Source organism: Manis pentadactyla, chromosome 17 (genome assembly GCF_030020395.1).
Source record: "Manis pentadactyla isolate mManPen7 chromosome 17, mManPen7.hap1, whole genome shotgun sequence".
NCBI lineage: Eukaryota > Metazoa > Chordata > Mammalia > Pholidota > Manidae > Manis > Manis pentadactyla.
Window position 1 is genome coordinate 22,698,905 of NC_080035.1, and position 20,316 is coordinate 22,719,220.

The 20,316-nt window shown below is 35.7% G+C and overlaps 1 protein-coding gene across 4 annotated transcripts in view; it reads left to right on the forward strand.

Moving 5' to 3' along the window:
• The window catches only part of TDRD3 (tudor domain containing 3), a 212,781-nt gene that overhangs the window by 143,585 nt on the left and 48,880 nt on the right, over window positions 1–20,316 (forward strand). For all 4 annotated transcript variants that reach the window (XM_036893643.2, XM_036893641.2, XM_057494583.1 and 1 more), the window contains exons 8-10: window positions 486–626; window positions 5,959–6,115; window positions 6,626–6,751. In XM_036893643.2, coding sequence (XP_036749538.2) covers window positions 486–626; window positions 5,959–6,115; window positions 6,626–6,751 — 424 coding nt within the window. The remainder of the gene's footprint in view (window positions 1–485; window positions 627–5,958; window positions 6,116–6,625; window positions 6,752–20,316) is intronic.

The window sequence follows — 20,316 nt, forward strand, 5'->3', positions numbered from 1 at the left end:
TAAGATTATAGAATCATATTACTGGACCATGGTCCTAATGTTACCGATTCCTAGACAGGTTTAGCGCCCTGATAAAAATAGCTTTGCTATATAGCTGGATTTGTAATACAGGTCTCATATTAGCCAAGTATTGTTCCTTGGAATCATTTTGACACTAATTTCCATAATGCTTATATTATTTTATTTTCTTCTATATTGTTGTCTACTGTAAGTTTATTCTGATGACTTGCCTTGGAGACTTAAAGATTATAATCATATAATTTTTTCATTGCCTTATCTGGACTTGTGGAAGGAAGAGATTATGGAAAATAGGTATTTGTTTAAAAAAGAATTAGTTAACATTTCACTTTTTTGTGTGTAAAACATAATCAAGAAACTTTTAACTACTTTAGGTTTACTAGATGTTTTTAGTAGCAGCTTAGTCTTTCGAGTTGTTTGTAAGTGCTATGTACTTACATCTCTTTTATCTTTCTCTTTATATAAAGACCAAGACATTTGGAGGAGGCGGTGGTGGTGCTAGAAGTAATCTCAACATGAGTGCTACTGGTAACCGAAATAGGGAAATTTTACAGAAAGAAAAGTCAGCCAAATCAGAAGGAAAACATGAAGGTGTCTATAGAGAACTGGTAAGGCTAAAGGACCGAATCACAATAATAATGTATTCTTCATTATCTTGATGATTTTTTTATTCTTTCTTGTAACCACCACTTCCCTTGTTCAGTGTATTATGGATAGATGTTATAACTCCAAGAAGACTTTCATTAAGAGTTACAATTAACTTATGTTTGAAAAGTAATTTACTTAAAACTTCCATTTTACTTAAAATTCTAATTTCAGAATAAAATCTTTTGGAATGGATTGATAAAAAGCCATCAAATAGCAGAGACTCAGTGGAAATTACATTCTAAAAGATGATATATCAGAAACATACAGTTATCTGCACTTCCCTACCCTTCCCCACATCTTTTCTTAAATTTTGTCTGAAGTGATTTTGTCTTGCTCTTTGAGAAAAATATATTGAAACAAATACATATATATATATATATTATGGACCCAGTTGCAAAACGTACCTGGATTTTTAAGATAAATGGCAAGAATCAAGATATTTCTGGTATACCCCATTGTCCTCAGGTATGAGGAAAAGACAAGAATTAATTTTCCTCTCCTTTTAGAGGTTAAATGACTTTGGATGATTTCGTCTGTAGAGTACAGAATATCAAGGCTACCTTAAATAGTGGGATTTTATTATCTTGTATAACAAGAAATTCAGAGGTAGATGGTTTCAAACATTGATAAATTCAGTAATCTAACAATATTAAAACTCTGGTGGGCATCTCTGTGCTCTCTTGATCTTCATCTCAGGATCACAGGATTCTCCATGTGTTAAATCTTCGTGCAGAAAGTTAAAAGCCAGGTTGTAAAGGACGTATTTCTCTGGCTGTGGGTCTATTTTATCAGATAAGACATTTTCTGAAGCTCCAGTGAATTCCATTTATGTCACATTGACTAAAACTAAACATGTGACATGCTGAATCAATCACTGGCCAAGGAGAGTGAGTTTATAACTGTGGGCCAGCCTGTCTCTTGCTTGAACATACAAACATCTTATTCTTTAAAAAAAAAGTCACAGTTTTCAGGTTAGAGTGGGTACAGTGAACTGAAAAAGACATGTTCCCTAATTCAAGAAGCCCTTAAGCTTCAGTAAATTGAGAACTCTTCTCTAAGGATGTCTTCTTGCCATAGAAGACCAGCAACCAACAGTTTGGGGATGTTGCAAGGACTAAAAATATGTGAAGGAAGTGATATCATAAAGATGGCAGAATAGAGAGCTCCAGGAATTGGCCGCTCCACCAAACTATTATTGAGCTGATAAGCACTGTCTGAAGCAACTATTTTATAATTCTGGAACCTCCTCTTTTGGGTGCATAGATATTTATAATGGTTATATCCTCTTGTTGGATTGACCCCTTCCTTTATCTATGTAATGTCCTCCTTTCCGTCTTGTGACTTTCTTTGTTTCGAAGTCTATTTTGTCTGATACAAGTACTGCAACACCTGCTTTTTTCTCCCTCTTAGTTGCATGAAGTATCTTTTTTCATCCCTTCACTTTTTTTTTTTTTTTTTTTTTTTTTTTAGGAGAGCAATGTACAGGCTTTTATTTAGAGATACAGTGAAAAGGCAGAGCTCCTGGCTCATGCCAGGAGGGGACAGGAGAGTCCCTCATCCCTTCACTTTTAATCTGTGTATGTCTTTGGGTTTGAAGTGAGTCTCTTGTAGGCAGCATATAGATGGGTCTTGTTTTTTAATCCATTCAGTGACTCTATGTCTTTTGATTGGTGCATTCAGACCATTTACATTTAGAGTGATTATCAATAGGTATGTACTTATTGCCATTGCAGGCTTTAGATATGTAGTTACCAAAGGTTCAAGGGTAACTTCCTTACTATCTAAGAGTCTAACTTAACTCTCTTAGTATGCTATTACACACACAATCTAAAGGTTCTTTTTTTTTTTCTCTCCTTTTCTTCCTCCTCCATTCTGTATATATTAGGTATCATATTCTGTACTCTTTGTCTACCCCTTTTTATTACATCGGGTGACAGCTATTTAACCTTAGGAACACTTCCATCTATAGCAGTCTCTCCAGAATATACTGTAGAGATGGTTTGTGGGAGGTAAATTCTCTCAGCTTTTGCCTATCTGGAAATTGTTTAATCCTTCCTTCAAATTTAAATGATAATCTTGCCAGATAAAGTATTATTGGATCAAGGCCCTTCTGCCTCATGGTGTTAAATATATCATGACACGCCCTTCTGGCCTGTAAGGTTTCTGCTGTGAAGTCTGATGATAGCCTTATGGGCTTTCCTTTGTATGTGATCTTTTTTCTCTCTCTGGGTACTTTTAGTAGTCTGTCCTTATACTTGGCCTTTGCCATTCTAATTATTATATGTCTTGATGTTGTCTTCCTTGGGTCCCATGTGTTGGGAGATCTGTGCACCTCCATGGCCTGAGAGACTATCTCCTTCCCCAGACTGGGGAAATTTTCAGCAATTACCTCCTCAAAGATACTTTCTATCCCCTTTTCTCTCTCTTCTTCTTCTGATACCACTATAAAATGAATATTCTTCTGTTTCGATTGGTCACATAGTTCTCTCATTATTCTTTCATTCCCAGAGATCCTTTTTTCTCTCTGTGCCTCAGCTTCTTTGTATTCCTCTTCTTCAATTTCTATTTCATTTATCGTCTCTTCCACCATATGTAATCTGCTTTTGATACCATCCATTGTTTTCCTCAATAAATGGATCTCTGTCCTAAATCTGTTCCTGAGTTCCTGAATATTTTTCTGTAACTCCAGGAGCGTGTTTATGATTTTTATTTTGAAATCTCTTTCAGGAAGATTTATTAGTTCAGTCTCACTCATTCCTCTTTCTGGTGTTGTTGAGATTTTGCTTTGAACCCAGTTCCTTTGACGTTTCATATTTGTATGTGGTGCCTGCTAGTGCCAAGAAGCTCTAGTCTCTGAAGCTGCTCAGCCCCTGGAGTGATGTCAGGGGTCGCAGGGGAGTGTTGCTGGTGCCTGGAGGGAGATAATAGCTGTTTCCTGCTTCCTGGCTGCTGTGCCTGTCTGCACTGCCAGAACCAGTGGGCCAAATACACAGGTGTAAGACTCTATGCTTTGTGTTTGTAGCTGCCATAGGTGGGGCTTTCCTCTGGCTGACCTGACGCCAAGGCAGGGTTTGCCAGTTTGCAATCCTGAGCCAGGTGCAGGCTAGCTGGGAGGAAGACACAGCAGGCTGCATATCATGGTGAGGGGCCTTGGAGCCAGCCAGGGGGATGGAGCACCTGAAGATCTTTTAAGCTCCCAACCTGCTGGGCAGAGTGCACCCGGACAATTTTGTCTACCTGTCCTTTCTCCTGAGCATTAAGCTCTGTACAATCCTTGCCCCTTTAGCAGCCCGCTTGCTCTTAGGAAGTCTCTCAGACTGCCTGCCTTTCTTTTGTCCCAGAGCAGCCGGATATGGATCCCTGTTTTCCACAAGTGGCTGGAATCTCAGTCTCTTCAGGTATTCTGCCTAACTTAGCCTTTCAATCCCCCTAATCCCCAGAGCACCATGCAATGTAGGTTTGTGCTCCCACAGCAGATCTCCAGATCAAGGTGTTCAGCATTCCCAGGCCTACACTCCCTCCCTGCTCCATTTCTCTTCCTCCTACCAGTGAGCTGGTGTGGGGGAAGGGCTTGGGTCCCGCTGAGTCATGGCTTTGGTACGTTATCCTGTTCTGTGAGGTCTGTTCTATTCTCCAGGTGTATGCAGCCTGGCACAGCCCTCTTTCCTGTTGCTCTTTCAGGATTAGTTGTGTTAATTATATTTTCTTATTATATGTGATTTTAGGAGGTCTCTATCTCACCTCTCATGCCACCACCTTTCGAATTCTTTATTTTCAACAACTGAAGGAAGACCTGGTTAGAATATCAGCTTATAGATCCTTAAAATAACTTTTGATAATAGATGGTATTATAGGTTAAATTTTATCCCTATGATATGTTGAATTCCTAACCAACAGTATCTTAAAATCTGACTTTATTTGGAAATAGCATCTTTACAGAGATACCAAGTTAAAAACAGGTCATTAGGGTGGGCCCTAATCCAATATTACTGTTCTCCTTATTTATATAAATAGAGAAAAATGTAGATACCGAGACAGACACATGTAGAGGGAAAGTAACCTGAAATCATTCAAAGAGAAGATAGCCATGTGACTGGAGTGATGTGTCTAAAAGCCAAAGAATGCCAAGGATTGTCAGCAAACAGCAGAAGCTCAAAGAGAAGCAAGGGTGATCCTCCCCTAGAGTTTTCAGAGGATGGCCTTGAGAGTTTCATTAATTACAAATCAAGGAAGGTGAAATAAGTTTTACCAAGATTGGGGTTAATTTTTTTATTCAAAATGTTTTTGGTCAAGTTCTATGTATAGAACAACATTCTGAATTAGATACTTATTTGGGAGTTAATTGAGAGAAGCAAAGTTTTAGAATTTGATTTTTTTATTCAGATAAATTTTCTTATTCAGATAAGTTTTTGAATAAACTGGATAAATAATAGTTTTGATATCTAGTCCTTTTATGTTTACTTTAACCTATCTACTGTAGGTATGTAGGTTTTCACACATGTCTACTGGTTGATTGATAGCATCTACCTGTGTTTAGTTAGGATTCTGTGTTTAGAAGGATACAGTCAGGGTTTGGGAAAAAGTCCTGTGCTCTTATCAATGTCTACACAGGTATCAGAGTGCTGTCTAAAGCCTAATCATCTCTACTCTTAGATATAGAAAAGTTATGTATCCTCCAGATGTTTATGGTTTAATAAATTTCTTTACAGGATATGTTTATGTTGCTTAAGTATTTCTCAAATTCTGCTCAGTTCTAGATTTTCCAAGATTTTCAGTTCTGGCATTTGTAAAGTGGATTTTCCTATTTGTGGTACATGCTGTCAAAGTATCATAGATGGTATTGCTAATAAATATAACGCAGAATACTGGAACAATAGTTTAAAAAAGAAGCTACTAAGATGATGCCATTTTGTCAGCTTCATTTTTTGGAGAGGTGCTATATAAATTATATTTCCTCAATAATCAATGAAGAAAAATTTTTATTTGGTAATTTTCACTCTCTGTATTATTTTCAGAAGCCTTACTTTGACATGTAAAATTTCCTGTTTTTGTTTTTGTTTGCATTTGTAATAATAATCATGAAGTCAGAGAGTACTCAAGGCACACTGCCACATATCATACAGATTCTCCTTGACTTCTGGTATGAGAAAACAGCAAGTGAATATTGTATTAGCATTACATTTTTTTCCATAAGCATGAGATGTAGTTTTTAGTTAAAAAATAATATGTAGTTAAAAACTTATACCTTGCTTTATCGGCCATCAGCATAACTTTTCTCTTCATTCTGTACAGGTTGATGAGAAGGCCCTGAAGCACATAACAGAAATGGGCTTCAGTAAGGAAGCATCGAGGCAAGCTCTTATGGATAATGGCAACAATTTAGAAGCAGCACTGAATGTACTTCTTAATAGCAATAAACAGAAACCTGTTACAGGTCCACCTCTGAGAGGTATAATTCGTTAAACAATGTGACAGATAGTGTCATTTGCTCTTTAGAGAAATATGTGTTGTTGACAGGCTGGGTTTTATTGCTGTGAGGGCTGTAACTCCATTTACCAATGTGGTAAATGCGGGGATCACAAGTTTTGGATCCACAGAGACCTGTACAGGTTACTCCAAGTTTCATTGTTTTCCTATTTATATAAAGTAACTCTAATAATATTTCACAGGGTTGTTGTAAGTAATAGAGAACATAAGTGATTATAGGAAACTTATGAAAATGATTTTTTTCCCTAAAAGATAATTTGCATGAAGAAATTCAAATTTCTGGATAAGTCATTTAGGGCACTAACAGTTCTAATTAATATAATCATTTAAAAACTTATAAAAGATGTAAAGTGTACATGAAAAATATGAAAAGAAATACAAAATCCTACTTAACATGACTGATAATTATATTTTAGTGTATTTTCTTCTTTTGTTTTTGCATGTACAATATAAATGTCTTGCTTCTTTGAAGGTAAAGGAAAAGGCAGGGGGCGAATAAGATCTGAAGATGAAGAGGAACTGGGAAATGCAAGGCCGTCAGCACCAAGTACATTATTTGATTTCTTGGAGTCTAAAATGGGGACTTTGAGTGTGGAAGGTAGGCTAACTTAAAGTACATTTCCTTTTAAAAGACCAAGCTTTATTTGGAATTGTACAATAAAAGGTTTAGTGAAACAAGTGACAATGTGAACCTTTATTTGGTTGTTTACATGTTTAAATCCATTTGACAAAAGCACAGAAGAAAATTTTAATTATTACATTCTGAAAATACTAAATGGCAGCTTATTTTGCCCTTTAATTACATGACAGGTGATATTACCAAACTCTTCCCCACAACTTCACTAGATGACAGACTTAGCTATGAAGATAGATTGTTATGTTGGAGAATTTATTATGATATAATTTTATATAACTTACTTTGTGAAATTAGTCTATCTCTTCCTTTTCCACGTGTTTTATGAAAATACTCACAAAATGGGTGAATATGCTCCCATAACATGGTGTATTCCTTAATATGATATATTTCAGTGATTGACATAAACAGTGAAAGGAGAAATAAGTATGTTAAATTTGTATCTTCTTTTCCAAGCATGAGATATAATAAATACTTTCTAAAATAGTAAGTTTTAAAAATATGGTTCCAAAAAGTTAGGGAAATATACTTTTAAATTCAGTTTAAAATGCTTTTATAACAAATTTGAAATATCCAGCCTTCATGAAAATGGAAGTTTGTTGCTAGATTATATAGAAAAGTCAATATATTGTTGGAAAAAGCAAATGTTTGATGTATATGAGATTTGTAAGCACACACATGTAAAAGCAATATTTTCTTGGTTATAAAGCACAAAGTATTGTTTTTCTGTTACTGTTTAATAAATTACCACAAAGTCAGTAGCTTAAAACAATGTAAATTTGTTATCTCATAGTTTTGTGGGTCATGAGTCTAGGCACAGCTTAGTTGCGGCCTCTGCTCAAGGTCTTACTTCTGAAATCAAGACTTCATTTGGGGCTGTGATCTTGCCTAAGGCTTGAGGTTCTCTTACAAGCTCACTGGTCCTTACCACATGACCCCCTCTATAGGCAGTTATAACATGTTTGTTTGCTTTCATAAGGCTAGCAGGAGACTACTACTTCTTCAGAACTTTGACTTTTTGATATTTCTCTCAACCTCCCTTTATACTATTTCAGTCAGGGAAACTTGATTTCCTTTTATCTTTCTGTGTTCCTACATTTGTTGTTTTTGATTCCTATAGTATCTCCTAAATCATAATGAGATCGAAACTGAGAATAATAATTCTGCTGTGACCCATGTATCTATACTGCTTTAGTTCTCACAGAACACATCCTATCCCACAGAATGAAATAGTATTAGTATTCTACTTGGGAAAATATACTAAGTTAATTAGCATACATGACATGAATCTATGCTCATAAATGAACATAAATGTTAGATTTACTTCTGAGGAGACAAAAATTTATCAACATGTCTGTAAATATAGGATATTGTTTTAATAGAATGTATTGTATTTATGTCACTATTACTGAAATGACAGAATCAACTAGAATGTGAGAAAAACATGGACTCTCTAGTATTATTCCAGGCCCTTGATTTTCACAAGAAATATAACCTGTGGCTTCATAAATTCCAAAATTCAATAAATTTGTTATTTCTAATATTTTCACACACCCTTAAATTTTATCCCAACTCATATTTACCTGTGGTCATCCTAACACCAGAAATTACCACCTCCCAGCTTACGTTAGTTTTTCTCGTACTTGGTGACCATTATTCTCAGAGAAGCAAAATTTTTATTCTTTCCTAAAAGTACTATGTGGGAAGGGCAGCTAACCAAGATGGGAGATGGGCAGAAGACTTTTAGAAGTGTTGGCATTCTGACAAGTCACAGGAGGAGTACTGGGGTAAGGGCAGCCCAAGCAGAGGGAGCTCTGGGTGTCCAGGCTTGGAGGCATCAGAACGCCAGCTCACTGTGCTTGGTCGGGTGTGGAAGAGACGGGGTAGAGGGCCAGAGGTAGACGTGGTAGGCTGGAGCCAGATCAAGAGGATTTTGTCCTGGGGAGTTACTGTTTTATCCAGATGGCAAGGCAAAGCCAGGAAAGGGCTTTTGGTATGAGAGCAATGAGGCTTGTTTGGTACTTTAAGAAAAAATGTTTGTCTGCAAGGTGGAAATGGGTTTGAGACCGAAGTAAGACTACATTGTATGTGGTTTGAGGAATTACATATTCTATAAAGGCAGTATTTTATGTAGTATTTATTTGTACTAGGTCCATGGTAAGTGGTGGGGATACAAAATATAATAAAATACTATTCAAAAAATTAAGGAAAATGGATGGGTTTTATAGCTCTTGCCCCAATGAAGCTTACTGTCTAGTTTGTGAAACAGCAGAAACCACAAACTAAAGGGGCATAGAAATACTTATTTTAAAGGATTTTAATGACTTACTGTAAACAAAACAGAACGAAGTATAAAAACTTACAGAAGCAGTTTGAATACTGCAATCAGACATGATCTCTCATGTTTACAATGTCTGATAGTATGTAGTCCTTTGAACTTTGTTTCAAAGTTTTATTGCCAAAATAAAACCAACTAGTTGTTTTGAATGGCTAGGAATCAGACAGACTTGAAAGCACTGCTTGGTTTACTATTTTGTTGTTTCAAGTGTCTGGCCAGAAGCTGACTGTCACTAGCAGTTCCTCTAACTGTAAACCCTTTCTCTGGTGATGTTGACATCGCTCAGGAAAAACTGACAATAACACACATAAACACGAACAACTGGACAGTAAATTGATATGTGTATAGACCGAAGATTATTGTGCTTGTAGATGTTTTCTATATTCTCTTGACTTCATGTAAACCTATTGCAATGAAGGGGACAGGACTGTTGGGGATGCTTGCTGTATGGGCACCCTCGGTCTTATCAGATTCTGTGTATTGAGTCAGGCTTGTTGAAAAAAACAGAGATCTCTTAATGTACTTCTGACAAATTTAATGCAGGTTAGTAACACATTTATTTTCACATTATGATATGTAATTTTATCTAGCAGAACAAAGAGTATTATCATTTCTTTATTCTGAATTTTTTAAAACCAGAGGTAATTGATCATCACATGTACTTTCTTAGAGATTTTCTCTCAGCATTAATTTTTTGTTGTTGTATCTTTAAATTGAAATCAAATGTAATTCTAGTCGACATTCTTTATCAATATTCTGAAACAAATGAGGTTGGATTACATTGTTTTCTGAGAAGTAATCACTAGTTAAAGTGTTCTATTTGATATGACACGACTAGATGTCAACCTGGGAAGATTTAATTAACCAGTTTGTGATAGAGTTGTGTTCCCAATGGCTCATATATATAGATTTTTAAAATTAGTTTTATACACTAGATATTATAAATAGTTGCTAGATATCAAGCCAACTTTGAAAAATCAGTTTTCATGTCATCATACACCTTAAGTTTTCAATATTTCACTTCAGTGATACATAAATACTATTTAAAATTATGTCCACTGGAAATATATATTTTAAGTTTCAGCTTGGGAAAGACAGAGTAGGTTTGATTCTTTCTGTTATCATGGGAGATATAGGGGTTGGCCAGATATAGGAGGAAGGAATGCCTTGACACAGTGACTTTACTGTTCTAACTTTCTGAATCTAAATAAGACCAGAATAACCTTAACTCGTTCTGAGTGGGAACAAGAGGTGTTGTGAGAAGAACGGACAGACTAACTACCATAAAGTCATACTCTGCTGCCATCTCCTTGTTTGTGTAGCTTATTTTGTAAACTAAATATGTTACCAGTTTTTCTTTTTATGTTTCTCTATATTTTGTATCAGAATTTTAGAAAGTAGGATATAGACTATCACTCAGTTATATAAAGGGTAAAGACTTAGAAAAATATGAACAGAATTAAAATAGAGATATTTCTATGAAAAGGAGATTTAAACTAAACAAATACAGGAACTCAGAACTCATCTGACATTCATAAATGTTGGACATGGTGATAAGTGATCAAGTTTCCCCTTTCCAGGACCCAGTCTCATCTCCCACTGAACCTTTTCTGTCCCTTGGTTCATAGAAGCACAATTATCTGATCCTCAATCTTTTTTTGGCTTGTTGGTAATAGTTGAGAAGAGTGCCACTTAGCTAGTTCTATCCGTGTCCTTTCCTTTCAAATTTGCCAACTTGTCTCTTTTTATAGAACTTACTGAAGGCAGTAAGAAGTAAGGCACCAACACATAGCAACAGATCTTCAGACCAAGTTCTTTAAAGCATCAGCCTAATTAGGGTACAGTTTAACTGCACAATGAGGAGTTCCAGCTTCCTGTTAGGACATAAGGAGACTTTCAGTACACTGCACCCTTCCTTTACTAAACAAGCTTTACATTTTAGGTTCTGTCATTTGTATCACCCTATTTCCTGCCACCAATTTCTAAATTACTTTGCTTGAAGATGTAAGCCACAGAAATGCTAACAAGCATAAAAGGTATTTATTGGCTCGTATAACTGGGAAGTCTGTCTCTGTCTCTGAATTCTGCTTTTTTGTGTGGTGACAAACTTTCTTCATATTGTAGCAAAGGTTGGCCCAGGTAGCTCCAGGTGTAACATAAGGTCTATATATAAGGGTGAATGAAGACATATAAAGATATGCACATTAAAAACTCATCTCACTTTTGGAAGTAAACTCATCTCACTTTGGAAAAGACAAGATACTTTTCATCATATAATTATTGGTTCTCCAAGCTTAACTGAGTGCCCTGGAGTTGCTTGTATTGGCGTATGTGGAATGGCTGGGATAGAAACCCAAAGAGCCTTGGAAAAACAAGCACTACAGCTGTTGGTGTCAAATCTCCATTAATATGAGGTAAAAGAGAATAAGAAAATGTATCTTAGACACAAGCATATAGTCTTCATACCTGGGAGATTAAATAGAAAAAGACCTTCCATCTCCTTATGTCTTTATCTGCTCCCTTCTTAGTCAGGAAAGCATAGGACATCTTAATTGATTTCATCAGGATTATATGTAAAGAGGAAGGAATAGTTCCCACCACTGTTTCCCCCCGCAGCCCCCATGGCCACAAGCATGGGAGAATTGGACAGGGTGCTGGGGCAGATAAATACAACAGATTCTATCACCAACTTGATTCACAACTCTTGTATTTACAAGTTGAATGTTAGGTCAAAAGTAACACAGTCTCTTAAACCTTAATTTCTTTATTAGAGAATGGGGAAATAGTAACAGGACCTAAGTTACAGGGTTGTTGAGAAGATAAAATTTGATAATGCATTTAAAGTGGTAAGCTCAGTGCTTGGCCTGTAGGCCTCCGTAGTGATAGTCCTGCCAGCACCAGCACTATCCACTGTCATCGTCATGAGCAATGACAGCAGCAGACCATCTATTCACCATCTCTTCTTCTCCACCCCCACTACCCTACTTCAGGACCTCATCAACCCTCAACTGACTGCAGAACTTTATCATCCCATTTTCCATTGTAGTCAGTGATCTTTCAAAACACAAATCTGCTGAAAGTACTCCATTGACTCTTATCATTGGCAGAATAAAATTCAGACTATACTACATACACTACTTTTATGGAGTTCCATTACCCTATTTCCAGTGGGTTTTGTGAGAAGTAGCATTTATTTGATTATCAGTACTGCATAATTTCAAATTTCATATAATATTCAAATATTAATATATTTAGACGTTAGTAGATACAATGTTAATTGTTGATGGGTAATTCACATGAATTAGGCTTTTGCTAGCTGTCTTTTTGGCTTTTGTTTTCTTTTAATCAAGTTTCAAGTCAGGTAAGTTAGGCTTATATATTTGTTGTTGGGATTTTGATAGGGATTGCATTGACTTTGTAAATTGCTTTGGGGAGGCCATTTTGGTATTATTAATACTTCTATCCATGAGAATGGGATAGATTTCCATTTTTTGGTGTCTACTTCAATTTCTCTCATGAGTGTCTTATAGTTTTCAGACTATAGGTCTTTCACCTCCTTGGTTAGGTTTATTCCTAGGTATTTTATTCTTTTTGATGCAATTGTAAATGAAGTTGTTTTCCTGATTTATCTTTCTTCTAGTTCACTGTTTGTGTATAGGAATGCAACAGATTTCTGTGTATTAATTTTGTATCCTGCAACTTTGCTGAATTCAGTTATTGGTTCTAGTAGTTTTCTGGTAGATTCTTTAGGATTTTCTATGTATAATATCATGTCATCTGCAAACAGTGACAGTTTAACTTCTTCCTTACCAATTTGGATGCCTGTTATTTCTCTGTGTTGTCTGATTGTCGTGGCTAGGACCTCCAGTACTATGTTGAATAAAAGCGGGGAGAGTGGGCATCCTTGTCTTGTTCCTGATCTTAGAGGAAAAGTTTTCAGCTTTTCGCTATTAAGTATGATGTTGGCTGTGCGTTTGTCATATATGGCCTTTATTATGTTGAGGTACTTGCACTCTATACCTATTTTGTTGAGAGTTTTTTAAATCATGAATGGGTGTTGAATTTTGTCAAATGCTTTTCAGCATCTATTGAGATGATCATGTGATTTTTGTTCTTTTTGTTGATGTGGTGGATGATGATTGATTGATTTACAAATATTATACCATCCTTGCATCCCCGAAATAAATCACACTTGGTCATGATGGATGATCTTTTTGATGTGTTGTTGAATTTGCTTTGTAATATTTTTTTGAGGATTTTTGTATTTGTGTTTATCAGGGAGATTGGTCTATATTTTTCTCTTTTGTAGTATCTTTGTCTGGTTTTGGTACAAGAGTGATTCTGGCCTCATAGAATGAATTTGGAAGTATTCCCTCCTCTTCTACTTACTGGAATACTTTAAGAAGGGTGAGTATTCGCTCCTCTTGAAATGTTTGGTAGAATTCAGCTGTGAAGCTATATGATCCTGGATTTTTGTTTGTTGGGAGTTTTTTGATTACCAGTTCAATTTAATTGCCAGCAATTGGTCTGTTCAGATTTTCTGTTTCTTCCTGGGTCAATCTTAGGAGGTTGTATTTTTCTAGCAATTTTTCCATTTCTTCTAGGTTGTCTAATGTATTGGTATATAATTTTTCATAGTATTCTCTAATAATTCTTTGTGTTTCTGTGGTATCTGTTGTGACTATTCCTTCTTCATTTCTGATTTTCTTTATTTGTGTATGCTCTATTTTTTTCCTTGATAAGTCTGGCTAGGGGTTTACCTATTTTTAGTTTCTCAAAGAATCAGCTCTTGATTTCACTGATTTTTTTTTCCTACTGTTTTATTCTCCTCTATTTTGTTTGTTTCTGCTCTGATCTTTATTGTGTCCCTCCTCCTACTAACTTTGGGTTTCATTTGTTGTTCTTTTTCTAGTTTCTTTAGTTGTGAGTTTAGACTGTTTATTTGGGATTGTTCTTGTTTCTTGAGGTAAGATGGTACTGCAACATACTTTCCTTTTAGAACTGCCTTTGCCACCTCCCAGAGGTTTTGGGCTGTTGTGTTTTTGTTTTCATTTGTCTCCATGTATTGTTTGATTTCTGTTTTAATTTGTCCATTGATCCATTGATTATTTAGAAGCATGTTGTTTAGCCTTTGTAATTTATTTCTAGTTTCATACCATTGTAGTTTGAGAAGCTGCTTGATACAATTTCAATCTCTTAATATATCGAGGCTCTTCTTGTGGCCTAGTATGTGATGTATTCTGGAGAACATTCCATGTACGCTTGAGAAAAACGTGTATCCTGCTGCTTTTGGGTGGAATGTTCTATAGATTTCTAAGTCCATCTGATCTAATATATTGTCAGTGCCTCTGTTTTCTTATTTATTTTCGGTCTGGTTGATCTGTCTATTGATGTGAGTGGTGTGTTGAAGTCTCCTAAAATGAAGGTGTTAAAACCTGTTTCCACTTTAATTCTTTTAGTATTTGTTTTACTTATTTAGGTGGTCCTATGCTGGGTACATAGATATTTATAATGGCTGTATCCTTTTGTTGGACTGACCCCTTTATCATTATGTAATGTCCTTTGTCTCTTGTTACTTTCTTTGTTTTGAAATCAATTTTGTTTGATACAAGTACTGTGACTCCTGCTTTTTTTCTCCCTGTTATTTGCATGGACTATCTTTTTCCATCCCTTCATTTTAGAGTGTATATGTCTTTGGGTCTGAAATGAGTCTCTTGTAGGCAGCATATAGATGAGTTTTGTTTCCTTTTCCATTCTGCCACTCTAGTCTTGATTGGTGCATTCAGTCTATTTACATTTAAGGTACTTACCATGAGTACCTTAAGTAAGATGTGTACTTACTGCCATTTTATTAATTTCTGTCTGTTTATTTTTATAGCTCCTCTCTGTTCCTTCTTCCTCTCTTATACTCTTCTCTTATTGATTGTATTATTTAATGTTGTAATTGAATTTCTCTCTCTTTTCTTAATTTATTTATTTTTATGTGTGTTTACTTATTGTAAGCTTTAGTTTTGTGGTTACCAAATGTTCAAGGATACCTTCTTTACTGTGCAATAATCTATCTTAAATTGCTAATTACTCTATTTCAAACACAATTTAGAGGTACTTTTTTTTCTTTCTTCTTCCTCCCCCACATTTTTTGTATTAGATGGCATATTCTGAACTTTTTGTGTATCCCTTGACTGATTATGTTTGTAGTTGATTTTGCTTCTTTTGTTTTGTTTTAATTTCATACTTTCTTGGTAATTAGTTCATCTGCTGCCTTTACTGTGGGTTTATTTTCTCTGGGAAAGCTATTAAGCCTTAGTGTCATTTCCATCTACAGCATTCCCTTTAACATCTTGTGTAAGACTGGCTTAGTGGTGGCAAATTCTTTCAACTTTTGTTTATCTGGTAATTGTTTAATACCTGCTTCAGATTTAAATGATAATCTTGCTAGGTAGAGGTTTCTTGCTTGGAGGTCCTCCTGTTTCAGTACATTAACTATATCATGTCATTCCCTCTGCCCTGTAGAATTTCTGTTGAGAAGAATTTCAACTGTTGAATTTCTGTTGAGAGGGATTTCCTTTGTAAGTAAACTTTTTTCTCTCTCTGGCTGCTTTTAACACTCTCTCCTTATCCTTGATTTTTGCCATTTTAATTATTATATATCTTGGTGTTGTCTTCCTGTGGTTCCTTTTGTTAGGGGTCTCTGTGCTTCCATGACTTGAGCATCTATTTTCTTCCCCATATTGGGGAAGTTTTCAACAATTATTTCTTTAAAGAGACTTTCTATCCCTTTGTCTTTTTCCTCTCTTTCTGGTATTGTTTCATTTGCATTGGTCATATAGCTCTCTTATCATTCTTTCATTCCTAGAGATCCTTTATTTTCTCTGTTCCTTAGTTTGTTGTCTTTCCTCTTCTCTAATTTCTACTTCATTTAGCATCTCCTCTACATGACATAACCTACTTTAAAATCCCTTCATTATATGTTTCATTTCAGATACTGTATTCTTTGGCTCTGAGTGGCTCTTTTCAGGTTTTCTGTCTTTTTGTTGAAGTCCTCCCTGAGATCTTGAATACCTTTCTGTAATGGCTTATACATTTGTAGCTCAAATTTTAAGAGTGTAGAATAGAGACTGCAGGAAGGAAATGAGATATAATAGTAATGTTTTAATCATAAAGGCCAGAAATATATATGTGTATTAGACTAGATGTTCTTTTGAAAGGTTTGCTCAAGAAAGGATCAGCCATTTACAGGTCTTCTCAACTTACAGTGCATTTATTTCCTGATAAATCCATCTTAAGTTGGAAATATCATATGTTGAAAATTCATTTAATGCATCTAACCTACCAAACATCATAGCTTAGACTAGCCTTCCTTAAATCATCTAACACAAAGCCTATTTTATAGTATTGTTGAATATCATATAATTTGTTGAATACTGTACTGAAAGTGAAAAATGGAATGGCTGAATAGATACAGAATCGTGAATGTGTCAGTTGTTTACCCTTGTGGTCACATGGTTGACCGGGAGCTGCTCCTCCATGCTGCTGCCCAGCATCACAAGAGACTATTGTACCACATATCACTAACCCTGGAAAAAAGTATGATTTCTATTGAATACATATTGCTTTGCACCATCATAAAGTTGAAATATGTAAGTCAGACCATCATAAGTTGGAGACCATCTATCTGTATTGATTATTTACATTTTATTGAGGCAAACAGCATTCCTCCCCATTTCACTATGGAACTCATTTATTGAAATTAGTGGTGAAATGCCTGTCTGGAAGCCTGGGATGAATGGTTCTATATGAGTAGTCATAAGCTGTCAGCACAACAGAGACAATGTGTAGTTATTGGCTATCATTTGCTCTCTATGCCTACCCATCCCTGTAGCCTTCTTAGTCCTTGGCTTTTTATTATAGGACTGATTACTTTCTAGCATTCCATTCTTTTTTAAGTACAAATTGCCTCAAATTTCTAGAGAGTGCTTTAAGTTTACCTTGAATTAATTCTTTACAGTTCTGTTCTCCAGGCTTGTTACCTTCATACTGAATGATCTATACCAGTCCTACTTACTGTCTGGTTGGGAACAAGTACATATTAAATGCTGAAATTGAATAAATATTAAGAAACTCTTTTAGCAGTTTGACAGTACCTCAAAATTTGTTTCTGTATTTTACAAAAGTAACAATCTACACCTGATTAGAAATTAACACCAGAATCAACAACCACAATAAAAATCATAGTCCTTCACTAGATTAGTTTGCAATGCTCTGGTCTATATTATGACATTGGGGTCCCTAGATTTGCAAGCATTCTGATAGAATGGCATCTGGCATCTTCCTTTTGCCAGAGCAGTGAAAGCAGGTAGCTAAAGATGTTCTACAAAATGCCAAATGGAAAGTAAAATTATGCCACAGTGCTGCACATGTAATGTTCTGATTATGAATATAAATTTAGCTATTTGAACAAATAACTAATTAAATATAGAAAGTTATATATGTATTTATGGATAACTTTAGTGAAAGTTTTTAAAGTTAATATATAGACACTTGGTTAAAGTTAGCCTACCATAGGTTTCTGGTTTTCCTTTTATATTTAATTTAATGAATTAAATTTTTTTATTGAAGTATCATTGATATACAATCTTTTTTTTTATTTTTATTTTTTATTTGAACTTTATTTTATTATTTCCAAAAAATTTTTATTAAGGTATTATTGATATACACTCTTATGAAGGTTTCACATGAAAAACAATGCGGTTACTACATTTACCCATATTATCAAGTTCCCATCTATACCCCAGTGCAGTCACTGTCCATCAGTGTAGTAAGATGCCACAGATCCACTGTTGCCTTCTCTGTGCTACACTGTTCTCCCCGTGATCCCCCACACCATGTGTACTAAACATAATACCCCTCAATCCCCGTCTCCCTCCCTCTCCACCTGCCCTCCCACACCCCTCCCCTTTGGTAACCGCTAGTCCCTTCTTGGAGTCTGTGAGTCAGCTGCTGCTTTGCTCCTTCAGTTTTGCTTCGTTGTTACACTCCACAGATGAGGGAAATCACTTGGCACTTGACCAGCCTCTTCTTATAGGAAACAATTGCACCCTCAGCTTCAGGCCCAACTCTTTTTTTTTTTTTTTGTAGACAATTATTTTTTATTGAAGGGTAGTTGACACACAGTATTACATTAGTTTCAGGTGTACAACACAGTGATTCAACATTTATATACATGATAATTCTAGGTACCAGCTATCACCATACCAAGTTGTTACAATATTTTGACTATATTCCTTATGCTATACATTACATCCCGGTTACTTATTTATTTTACAATTGGAAGTGTGTTTATATATATATATATATATATATATATATATGTTTTTTTTGTGTGTGTGTGTGAGGGCATCTCTCATATTTATTGATCAAATAGTTGTTAACAACAATAAATTTCTGTATAGGGGGGTCAATACTCAATGCACAATCATTAATCCACCCCAAGCCTAATTTTCGTCAGTCTCCAATCTTCTGATGCATAACGAAAAAATTCTTACATGGAGAACAAATTCTTACATAGTGAATAAGTTACATGGTGAACAGTGCAAGGGCAGTCATCACAGAAGCTTTCGGTTTTGCTCATGCATTATGAACTATAAACAGTCAGTTCAAATATGAATATTCATTTGATTTTTAAACTTCATTTATATGTGGATACCACATTTCTCTATTATTATTATTTTTAATAAAATGCTGAAGTGGTAGGTAGATATGAGATAAAGGTAGAAAACAGAGTTTAGTGTTGTAAGAGAGCAAATGTAGATGATCAGGTGTGTGCCTGTAGACTATGTGTTAATCCGAGCTAGACAAGGGCAATAAAACATCCACAGATGCAGAAGATTTCTCTCAGAACAGGGCGGGGGTAAGTTTCTAAGCCTCACCTCTGTTGATCCCCATTTTCTCACCTGATGACCCCCCTGCGACTGTGCCTGTCTTAGGTTGTTCCTCCCTTGAGGAATCTTGCCCGTCTCTGGCTAACCAGTCATCTTCCGGGGCCATACAGGGAAATGTTAAGTTGGTAAGTGAGAGAGAAGCCTTATTGTTTGAAAAGGTTAGCTTTTACTTCTTTGCATATTTATGCCCTGTGGCTTCTATGCCCAGCATTTGTCTTGAGGTATCTTTACCACTTGGAGGAGTTATGATACTCGGTAAAGTCGACATGTGGCACGAGTTCTATTTAAAGGTTGTGATTAGGTAGGAAGAAGAAAAGCTATAGAAGTAGCAGGCAGAAGAAAACCTGGGAAGATTGATTATTTCTTTGACATATCTTCTTGTAGAGTAACTTCAGCATGGATAGGTTTTAAACTACTAATTAAATTGTGCACACACATTAACATAATAGGAATATAGTTACCTAACCAAAGCATACCTATAATTACCAGCCATCTCCAGTGAAACCAAGAAAACCAGTTTGGCACCTTAGGCATTTGTGAAAACTTATCTATGATATGGTGGATATTGTCCAACTGAACTTAAACAGTCTGAGAGAATTCAGATAAACTAGAACAACCATTCCTGGGGACTGTTCATATCCCATATGTTCTTTTAACGATAAATAGTCTGTGGTTGTAAGATTTTGGAGTGCTACAATTTGCACTTCTCCTAATTCTTGGTTGAGTTCCAACAGTATAGATCCAGTCAAATTTGTTGTTTTACTGTATGCACAGGCCAGCTTAGATATATCCTTCATCATTCCCATGGCAAGTCCAGGAACTGGTGGGATGAGTGCATCTACACCTGTGGCAGTGCGTGGATCTTTGTTGGAGTTTTTTTTTTGCTGATCATCTTCTGTCATGAGTCTTCCCAAGACTGCTGATGTTGGAAGTTCTTTTTCATATCGTATCTTAGTTAATTTTCGGGGTAGCCAAATTAGGCTTTGATCCTCTGTATAAACACAAACAGACCCTTTGCCTACACTTTTATATGCCCTTTATATCATTGTATAGAACTCATTGGAGGTCACCACACAGGAACTGCTTTTTTTTTTTAATCATTAATCTACACTTACATGACGAATACTTTGTTTACTAGGCTCTCCCCTATACCAGGTCCCCCCTATATACTCCTTTACAGTCACTGTCCAAAAGCGTAGCAAACTGTTGTAGAATCACTACTTGTCTTCTCTGTGTTGTACATCCCTCCC